Here is an 11,491-nt window from a genome sequence, read left to right on the forward strand (position 1 = left end):
CAAGAACAGAAAACCAAACACCGCATGTTCTCACTCATAGGTGGGAATTGAATAATGAGATCACTTGGACACAGGAAGCGGAACATCACACACCAGGGCCTGTCATGGAGTAGGGGAGGGGGGAGGCATAGTATTAGGACATATACCTAATGTAAATGACGAGTTAATGGGTGCAGCACACCAACATGGCACATGTATACATACGTAACAAACTTTCATGTTGTGCACATGTACCCTAGAACTTAAAGTATAATTAAAAAAAAAAAAAGTTTCAAGATGCTGTCAACATATTTTAGTGTAAAACTAATAACCCAAAGGAATTACAAGTAAGAAATGGATAATAAAAAACAATAAACATTTATGGATTGTCTATGATATGCCGATCACCGTAGTGGGCTGCAAAACATGCCAAAAAAAAAAAAAAAAGATACCTAAATAACATCCAGATTTTACAATAAAAGACTTTTAAATAACAATCTAAAATCATATATATGCCTTTGAAATGTATAAATTTTTCTTTACAATCAATTGACTTCACTGTGTTCTGCTTAGGCTGAAATTAAAATTCGTTTTCCTAAAGCCCCCCAAATTCTGACAACATGAGGAAACACTATGACTTGTAAAGACAAAGTCAAACAACTTACAAATAGGTAATATTATATACATTATTGATTATGCTAATATATACATTATGTGTTACAAGTGTATATTATAATGTATTATCTACACGGTGATAGTAATTTAAAGTGAGCCTTTTTTTCTCCACTATTCTAACCACTAACAACAACAAAAAAAGCACTGAGCTAAAAAAATTTTTAATTAAAAATTTAAAAGCATTTTAGTTGCATTTCATTTAATATTAATACATTTGGGTGAGTCAGGTAATATTACGCTAATATTACAAACATTATGTATTACATGTGTATATTACAATGTATTATCTGCATGGTAGATGGTAATTTAAAGTGAGCCTTTTTTCCTCCACTGTTTTAACCACTAACAACAAGAAAAAAGCACTAAGCTAAAGAAAGAATTTTTAGTTAAAAATTTAAAAGAATTTTAGTTGCATTTCATATCATATTAACACATTTGGATGAGTCAGTCAGCTAATAATGAGTAGTAACACAAAAATTACACTGAGCCAAAGTCTTACTGCTATCAGAAAAGTCACAAAGAATCTTTACCTCATGACTCCCACTCTCCTCACTTAGCCCATAACTAAATTTAAACCATTCCTGTAAGAACTGTTCTTTGAGAAGTGGAAAGAATATTTCATGCATAGCATTAAAGAAAATGAGCTTCTGGATAAAAACACACAGAAGACGGAGAAAAATAAGGGCTGCTTATAATATCACACTGCTAACTATAAATTCCAATTTCCTAATTCTCTCAGGCCACAGTTATTCTTCTAGGTTTAGAAGAGAGGAGATAGGCAGTTCTTCTAATTAAGCTCCCTCCCACTTGAAATTTCAGTCTTGTAAAGCTCCCTCTGTTTTTATGCTAGCCTGAGAAATTTGCTGACAATGAAATTTCCACTTTAAATATTCAACATGATTTTAAATGGGTTTCTTCAAATTACTCTTCAGTGGACCTTTAAAACCACAATTGGAGAGATAAAGGTAATTAGAAATAGCAATGTAAATGGAGTTCAATCTCTCAGATGTCCTCCAAAATGTAACATCCCCTGCTCTTACCCAGTTTCCCTTAGGATGTTAAACAGTTCAACCATTTATCATTACACATCACTCATTCCATTTGCACATCACAAGATATATCCCTGCCATTCCAATTAGTATCCTACTGTGTCACAGGAGATAGAATGTTAATCACAAGAGCTACAGCAGTTAAACTGAAATAGTGTACATGAAAAGGATATACAAAATGACAAATGGAGAGACTCTTTTCAAGTCTTGGCCAAGCCACTTAGTAGTAGTGTGACCTTGAGCAAGTCCCTTAACCTCCTCTCCTCATCTGTTGTGAAAACTGAATAATTACATGAGTGCACTTTATAAGCTGCAGGTACTATACCAATATAATGAGATACAATGATTATAGCTATATATGTAAGCTAAAAAAATCTTGACCCAGAATAATAATTGAGGTCTACATCAACTTAAAACACTCATTCTCCATGCATCCTAATAGAGCCACGTGTCCAAGAGAGGTCAAGCAACAATCCTTGGAAGAAATGCTGCTATCCTGGCCAGCGGGAGGTATCACAATCTCTCAAGTCATCATGTACCTATCTGTTAATTAGATAAGTTCTTTACGCAAATGTAAGCCTGATGGAGACACATTATAGCCAAAAATACAATTAATGCCAGTGGGAAATACAGCAAAACCTCAAATTAAATTCTATTTATACTCTACCACAAAGTACAGTTACTTGTTCACTGGAAACCTATCATTGATTACAAGAGCTAGTGGATGAAAGCATTAGGAAGATCCTGGGATCAGCCAAGAAATATGGTACAGGTACATTCAAATTCTTAAAGAAACTGAAACATACTTTCACTTATGCATACCGTTAATCACAACCAAAAGCTTACTTAAAAGAAGTGTAATAGTCTCATGAATTCAGTATTATTTATATATATATTTCTGAGACGGAGTCTCGCTCTGTCGCCCAGGCTGGAGTGCAGTGGCGCAATCTCGGCTCACTGCAAGCTCCACCTCCCGGGTTTATGCCATTCTCCTGCCTCAGCCTTCCTAGTAGCTGGGACTACAGGTGTCCGCCACCATGCCCGGCTAGTTTTTTTTGTATTTTTTTAGTAGAGACGGGGTTTCAGCGTGTTAGCCAGGATGGTCTCAATCTCCTGATCTTGTGATCCGCCCGTCTCGGCCTCCCAAAGTGCTGGGATTACAAGCGTGAGCCACCGCGCCCGGCCTCAGTATTATATTTTTAAGCCTGGCAAGAAAAAAACTGAAAAGTACGTTAGAAGAGTTCTCTGTTGCTAAGATGAACAACTTGAGATATAAGAGGCAACATCTTACAAAGACTACAGAGATACAACAGTTGTAGGTTAATTCAAACGTCCATTAAGGTCTTCAGTCTTCAATAGTTTCTAGAATCCAAAACGCACATCCCTAGCAGAGTTAAAAAGATACTCAAAAATTTTAAAATAAATGTCAAGTAAATTATTTAATCCTCAAAAACCTCATTACTCACAGATAATGATCAGGATCAAACTTGGCCAGCTCAGCAGCCAGGCGCTTCTGTCTTCGTTCAGCTGCAGGGGTGAAATCTGGATTCTTAATATCAATAACATCATTCAATTCATCCTGAGGACACCCAGAAAAGAAATAATTGCTATCTCCTATTTTTAGCATTTAAAACTCAAATTTTATACAAAATGCCAAAGCACAGGAAGAACCTAACTGATCAGTAAATCATGATGCCACCTGTGACATTTAGATTCAAATCCAACAAATGTTTAAGCACCTACTACTTGGTAGGCCCTGTGAGATCTTTCTCATAACTTATCTCATTTAATCCTTACAACAAACAAGCTGACTGACAGATATTAAGGCTATAAAAGTTTAACATAAAAAACAGAATGGAATAAACCCCTACAAGCAAGCAGGAACACTTAACTCAACATCCATTTCCCCATTTACACCTAGATATTTGAAAGTTATTAACGTAAAGTGGCTTGATTTTCAGACATCTACACATAGTCTCTTCTTTCTTCCTATAGTCTAGCTCAGCTGGCCTAAAAAAGCATTACCATACAGACAATATCCCTTATACGAAATGCTTGGGATCACAGTGTTTTGGATCTTGAATATTTCTAAATTCTGGAATACCTGCATTATACCAATTCATCAGGCCTATTCCAATAATCCCAAATGCGAAATGCTCCAAAGAGTATTTCCTTTGAGCGCCATGTCTGTGCTCAAAAAGTTTTAGATTTTGGATCATTTCAGATTTCAGATCCTGTAAAAGACTACATACAAGCTGAGCGTGATGGCTCACACCTGTAATCCAAGCACTTTGGGAGGCCAAGGCGGGTAGACTGCTTGAGTCCAGGAATTCGAACTACCCTGGGCAACACGGCGAAACCCCATCTCTACAAAATATACAAAAATTAGCCAGGCGTGGTGGCTCACGCTGGTAGTCCCAGTTACTCGAGAGGTAGAGGTGGGAGGATGGCTTGAGCCCAGGAGATGGAGGCTACAGTGAGCCAAGATCATGGGACTGCACTCCAGCCTGGGCGACAGAGCCAGACTCTATGAGAGAGAGAGAGGAAGAGAGAGAGAGAGATTATAGGCTCATGCCTATAATCCCAGCACTCTGGGAGGCCAAGGCAAGCGGATCACGAGGTCAGAAGATCGAGACCATCCTGGCTAACATGGTGAAATCTCGTCTCTACTAAAAATACCAAAAATTAGCCGGGCATGGTGGCAGGTGCCTGTAGTCCCAGTTACACGGGAGGCTGAAGCAGGAGAACGGCATAAACCCAGGAGGCGGAGCTTGCAGTGAGCCAACATCATGCCACTGCACTCCAGCCTGGGCGACAAAGCGAGACTCCGTCTCAAAAAATAAAATAAAATAAAATAAAGCAGCTCTTTTCCTCTCTCCTCTTCCCCCTGGCCTCCAGATTCAGGGCCTCCACATACAGTCATGCAACATGTACACAGCAGAACGTGAGTGTTCTATGGCAGTGCAAGCCCCACCCAGGCTTGTTCTATGCACAGTCACATGCAGCAGCCCTGTTCAAACTGGACCCTAAAAAGAAACAGAAACAAACTAAAAGCAAAGGTAGCTTGGGGTTTAGAAGTAGAAGGCATCAATCGACCAAACGGAAGAAAGAGGATGAGAAGTGTTCAACTACAGCAGGAAAAAAAAGGTTCCTTTTTCTTTTAAACAACTGCTATGGCCACTAGTTACTACAGCTATTTAAAGACAGATATTGCCAAAAAAAGGTCATGTAGGATTTAAATTAGGCTTATGGAAGTTTACGCATAGGTTAGGCAGAGACAATCCAGAGAGAAAATAAAGAACAGTGAACACATCCGGCTAGTGGGTCTCCTGGAAACAATGGCCTCAGGTCCCCGTGTAGCCAAAAGGACAGGGCCAGCAAGCCTGGCGTCCTGAGGCGCTGGCAGCAGCAGTCCCAGGAGCTTGCTGGGTTGGCGCCCAAAGACTCTAGGATTGTTGCTGCTGGCAGCCACCACTGCCAGAAGCTTGTTGTGAAGTCCTGACTTTGAGCAGGCAGGGCAGTTTTCCAAAGGCACCCTGGTGGCTGGCAGCAATTTCAGAAAGGAAAAAAAGACTAGGAGTAGGGAGCGTATATCTCTGTGTATGGGGAGTAGAGGGAGGAATGTTCAGAGAATTTGTTTCAGCAAAAATATTTTATTTTCTTATTATCAGTATAAAATATAGAAGTTTACAAGCAAATCCTGCCTAAAAAGTTGGAGGCAGGCCAGGTGCGGTGGCTCACACCTGTAATCCCAGCATTTTGGGAGGCCAAGGTGGGTGGATCACGAGGTCAGGAGATCGAGACCATCCTAGCTAACACGGTGAAACCCCGTCTGTACTAAAAATTACCAAAATATTAGCCAGGCATGGTGGTGGGAATCTGTAATTCCAGCTACTGAGGAGGCTGAGGCAGGAGAATGGTGTGAACCCAGGAAGTGGAGCTTGCAGTGAGCTGAGATTGCGCCACTGTACTCCAGCCTGGGCGACAGAGCAAGACTCCGTCTCAGGAAAAAAAAAAAAAAAAAAGTTGGAGGCAAAAAAATGTGAAAGACTTCTGTAAAGGGCTAAATTAGTCAATGAAGAAAAGATCCCTGAGTTGAAATTATGAATTTTTTTACTTTCTTCTTTGTATTATATTTTTATAATAAATCTGTATTGCTCTTATTCTTAGAAACAAAAAAAAGCCATTTTTCATCTATGGAGGGAGGAAAAAGCTGTAAAAATACTGATATGAATAGTTAATGAAGCTGTATGGACATCTCTTCATCTACGGGCAGAACTAGAAAAAATAAACTTGTGCGAAAATAGTATTTGAGAAAATGGTGAAGTTTTCAAAATCATTTTAAATTAGAAGAGATGTTCTAAAATATCTTATTTGTGATCATCATTTCAGTTTCTTCTAGCTGCTTTACTCACAGAAATAGGGTCACATTATTAACCCCACATGATCACTCAGTTTTGAACCACTTGTTACAGCTGCCATAAACAGAGCAGCTGTGAATGCAGAAGAACTCTACAAGTAATTAACCAATTATGCAAGATTTCTGTGGCAATATTTCATAAAACATATCTACCTTAATACCTTCAAGAGGATACATTTGAATTTTTGGAATCTTGGGTTTACACTTGATTTCTGAAAAAGTCTGGTTGCTGCACACAAAGCACTCAGCACAGTGCTATCCAAATCCCCTGGAGCAAGGTGAGCTTCAGGATTCACTCAGAGTTTGGAAAGGTAACATGGCGCGCACACTATATTTTATGTAATACCCTCTAAGACGTCTGGGGCAGCGCCCATATCCAAACACTACTTCTACAAGGAAGTTTTGAATATGTACACTAAGTGGGATTTAAAAACCTGTATCATTTCAGGTTAAGTTTTGCCATCAAATTAAATATTTTAAAACTTTTAGTTTTTAGAACTTTGTGTGATCCCAGCATTCCACATATGGGGTTATAAACCTATACTACAAGTAGTATACTATTCACTTTATAAAACCCTTAGAGTTTTCCCAGATGCTCAGCCGTTTTCCCCCTACATTAGGGAATATGCATTCAAATTGTTTAGAAAAACAATGCTCATGCAATTAAAATTTGAAGAAGAGTTTAATGATTTTAGACAATTAAGCCATTTTAAACACTTAGAATAATAAACATTAAACTCAGTGGTTCATTTCCCTTTTTTTCCTTTTTTTTTTTTCCCCCCTGAGATTTAGTCTCACTCTGTCACCCAGACTGGATGGAGTTCAGTGGCGCAATCTCAGCTCACTGCAACCTCTACCTCCTGGGTTCAAGCGATTCTCCTGCCAGCCTCCCAAATAGCTGGGATTATAGGCATGCGCCACCATGTTCAGCTGATTTTTGTATTTTTAAGTAGAGACAAGGTTTCACCATGTTGGCTAGACTGGTCTCGAACTCCTGACCCGCCTGCCTCACCCTCCCAAATTGCTGGGATTACAGGCATGAGCCACCACGCACAGCCACAGTGGTTTATTTCTGATGGGAAATAGAGGGATGTAAACAAAAAGGGATTAGACAGGAGTGAACTATATTGGTTAATATTTAATGTTTTTAACCTAAGTAATAAATATCCAGGTATTTGACACATTAGTTAAGACATCCAAAAAGATAGAAAGTATAGCAGCTTTAAAAAAAAAAAAATTAATTTATTAAGTGAACATTTTCAAGATACAAGAATTTCTGACCTAAAAGGGAATCGTTCTAGGTTCACATTATGGCATTCCTGAAACATCTCAGCAACGTGTCAGAAATCCTTCAAAAGGATTTTCCGTAAACAGCAGCAACAATTAAGTAACAAACCCCTGGCCTCAAGAAGCACTTCTAATCTAAATGTAAAATCTGTACTTAGTCGTGTGACATTCATTATCATTCATGTATAGCGTTAGATTGGCAAGCCCCAAACAGCCAGACCACAAACTATCTCTTGGCCAAACAACTGAGGTCCATTCACTGTCGTTCCTGCTACAGACAAAACTGACTATTCTAATTACCTCTGAGATCACCAGCGATTGTGATCAAGCAGACAATATGGGCAGACTACAACTCAGCAGAAAAACACCTAAGTTTTTAGAAGGAAGGCTATTTTATCAGCATTATTTGCTCCTAAGTAAATCTCAATTTTGTTCCCTTTAAGGAATTTTGAGAGCATTTTATATTTTTCAAGGGCAGGAGTCTTTACAGCATTCTACACTTTCCAAAGACTTTTCACATGCATTCTCTTTTTAAATTTTCAAGACAGCCTTATAAAGTAGGTGGGCAAATTTATCCCTACTTTCCAAAAGAGGAGACAAAACTTACTTGTGGTCAAATAACTGGCCTGGTATCCCAAACCTAAACATAGGCAGGAGCAGGACCAGAACCTGGGTCTTTTCCCTCTCCTTGGTAAATTCATATATGTCTTACGATAATAAACCACATTCTAAACAGGTTTTGTTTTGTTTTTTGAGACAGAGTCTCGCTCTGTCGCCAAGGCTGGAATGCAGTGGCACGATCTCAGCTCACTGCAACCTCCGCCTCCTCGGTTCAAGGGATTTTCCTGCCTCAGCCTCCCGAGTAGCCGGGTCTACAGGCAGGTGCCACTATGCCTGGCTAATTTTTTGTATTTTTAGTAGAGACAGGGTATCACCATGTTAGCCAGGATGGTCTCGATCTCCTGACCTCATGATCCGCCTGCCTCGGCCTCCCAAACTGCTGGGATTACACGCACCACTACATCCGGCTAATTTGGCCAACATGGCAAAACTCCATCTCTACTAAAAATAGAAAAATTAGCCAAGCGTGGATGGGCACCTGTAATCCCAGCTACTTGGGAGGCTGAGGCCGGAGAATCGCTTGGACCCAGGAGGCAGAGGTCGCAGTGAGCCAAGATCATGCCACTGCACTCCAGCAGAGTGAGACTCTGTCTTAAAAAAAAAAAAAGAATAAACAATGGGCTGGGCACAGTGGCTCATGCCTGTAATCCCAGAACTTTGAGAGGCCAAGGCAGGCAAATTGCTCAAGTTTGAGACCATCCTGGCCAACATGGTAAAACTCCATCTTTGCTAAAAATACAAAAAACTAGCTGGGCGTGGTGGTGGGCACCTGTAATCCCAGCTACTCAGGAGGCTGAGGCAGGAGAATTGCTTGAACCTGAGAGGCAGAGGTTGCAGATCGCGCCACTGCACTGCACTCCAGCCTTGGCGACAGGGTAAGACTCTGTCTCAAAAAAAAAAAGAATAGACAATAGTGCCTACTACACACCAAGAATTAGACAATTTGATCAAAACACATAATCTCACTCTCGCCAGGAACATTCTATTTCATGTATATACAGAAAAGAAGAGACATCATGCCGTAAGTACATGATCACATTTTTCAGAAGTATAAAACATAAAGCTTTGCAGGAAGTATGAGAGAAGAGTTCTGCTTCGCACTTTGGAAACTTCATGTCTAGAATACTGAATAAAGGGGAGAAAAAAGAAAGCCACGGGGCGTCTGTAAGAGCAGTACAGTTAGGCAGAACAGCCAATGATATGGAAGGGAATGAACATCTATGTACTTTAGCTGTGCTAAGTGCTTAAATACAATCACCTCCTGTAATATTACTTTTAAAAACTACTGAGTATAAGCATAACTGAAATTAAAATATCCAAATGGAAAAATCCTATAGATCAAGATCTTTCAGAAAGACAACATACCTGTAACCGCTGAAACACTCCTGATCTTAAGTTTCCAAATCCATAGTGGCACTGCGGATTCAAAGCACTTTCTGATACCTCTTCATAGGGTGTCTGCTCAATTTCCCAGTCAAATTCTTCATCGTCAACTACTTCCTCAGGAATCTCAGAAGCATCTGAATGTGTTAAATTTTAATTTAATTTTTTTTAAGTATTGGACTTAAGCACAACTAGGGGAAGAAAAAGTATAGGAAAAAATGCCCACACAGATGTACCAAAAGACACGTACAAGAATATTCATAGCTCCGCTATTCATGATAGCAAAAAAAAAAAAAAGAACCAAAAATGTGGTATATTCATACAATGGAATATTACATAGCAATGAAAGCAAATGAATCTCAGCTAGAATATGAATAAATCTCACAAAAATAATGTTAAGTGAAAGCAGCCAGACAAAAACAACACATACTGTATGACCTATATATGCAACACAGTAACAGGCAAAACAGAGAATAGTGGTTACCCTGGAGAGAGCACAAAGTAATGGAAGAATACAGGATGGGGTTCCGGGGTGTTGGAAATGCTCTATTTCTTGACAGAGGTGGTGTTCACTTTACATCGGTGGTCCCCAAACTTTTTGGCACCAAAGACTGGATTTGTGGAAGACAACTTTTCCACAGATCAAAGGGGTAAAGAGATAGTTTTGGGGGATGAAACTGTTCCATCTCAGATCATCAGGCTTTAGATTCTCATAGGGAGAACGCAACCTACACCGTTCGCAGGCACAGTTCACAGTAAGTTCATGCTCCTATGAGAATCTAATCTGATCTGACAGGAGCCAGAGCTCAGGCAGTAATACTCCCGGCCCTCCGCTCACCTCCTGTTGTGCATCCAGGTTCCTAACAGGCCATGGATCAGTACTGGTCTGCAACCAGAGGGCTGGGGACCCCTGTTTTACGTAACTCACTGAACTGTATACTTCTGATGTTAGCTCAAGATGCTAATATTTTGCCAACCACAAAATGCTGCTTCAATTGGTCCAAAAATGTGAGAGATCTGGTTCAACAGGATTTTTAATGTCTTAATTATATCACCAAAGAAGCTATTTTCATATGGTTTCACATGAGCACCTTATACCTGAAGTATTTTCTTCAATTTCCTATTCACTATATCCCATTTCCCCTACAAATACACAGCATTCCAAATATTTCTATTTATCTTAATTTCCTCCCAACTGCAATAAACATACCTATTTCTTCCACAAGTGGTTTTGCTGTCCTGGATTTTCTTGGTGCCAGAAGAGCAGTTAACATGTTCAGTCCCTCAAAATGCTGGCCAGGGGTTTCTTTGGGCAGGCGAATGGTAAAAATTCCTTAAAGATAAATTTGTTTTACACTTAGATTAAAATATTCAAAAAGCTGGACACAATAGCTCACACCAGTAATCCCAATACTCTGGCAGGCTGAGGCAGGAGGATCATTTTAGCCCAGGAGTTCAAGAACACCCTGGGCAACATAGCAAGACCCCATCTCTACAGAAAATAATAAAAAATTTTTTTCATTAAAAGTTAAAAATAAATAAAATAGTCAAAGACTTCATAAATATATCTAAGAAATATATGCCTTGGTAAAATACAATTCTATTTTACAGAGCTCTAAAACTATGTCCTCATAGATTTGGTGAATACAAGTCAAGATAGAAAAAGGTTCTTAACAAGGGTTTTTCAGAAGCTGTCATTTCTATAAAAAATTATTAATCTGGCTGGGTGCAGTGGCTCATGCCTATAATCCCAGCATTTTGAGATCACGAGGTCAAGAGATCGAGACCATCCCGGCCAACATGGTGAAACCCCATCTCTACTAAAAAATACAAAAATTAGCTGGGCGTGGTGGCACACGCACCTGTAGTCCCAGCTACTCGAGAGGCGGAGGCAGGAGAATCGCTTGAACCCAGGAGGAAGAGGTTGCTGTGAGCCGAGATCGTGCCACTGCACTCCAGCCTGGGCAACAGAGCGAGATTTCGTTTCAAAAAAAAAATAAATAAAAAAAATGCCCAGCCACTTCTGTACAAATTGAAGTTCAGTTCAACTATTCCACTATTCCACTAATATAGTGCT

General features: G+C 39.6%; 1 protein-coding gene across 3 annotated transcripts in view; it reads right to left on the minus strand.

Moving 5' to 3' along the window:
* The window catches only part of SHQ1 (SHQ1, H/ACA ribonucleoprotein assembly factor), a 111,408-nt gene that overhangs the window by 94,485 nt on the left and 5,432 nt on the right, over window positions 1–11,491 (minus strand). For all 3 annotated transcript variants that reach the window (XM_011971279.1, XM_011971280.1, XM_011971281.1), the window contains exons 3-5: window positions 10,625–10,747; window positions 9,397–9,551; window positions 3,170–3,282 (exon numbers count right to left, since the gene is read on the minus strand). In XM_011971279.1, the coding sequence (XP_011826669.1) occupies window positions 3,170–3,282; window positions 9,397–9,551; window positions 10,625–10,747 (391 nt within the window). The remainder of the gene's footprint in view (window positions 1–3,169; window positions 3,283–9,396; window positions 9,552–10,624; window positions 10,748–11,491) is intronic.

This window comes from Mandrillus leucophaeus, unplaced genomic scaffold (assembly GCF_000951045.1).
Source record: "Mandrillus leucophaeus isolate KB7577 unplaced genomic scaffold, Mleu.le_1.0 Scaffold121, whole genome shotgun sequence".
Classification (NCBI taxonomy): Eukaryota; Metazoa; Chordata; class Mammalia; order Primates; family Cercopithecidae; genus Mandrillus; species Mandrillus leucophaeus.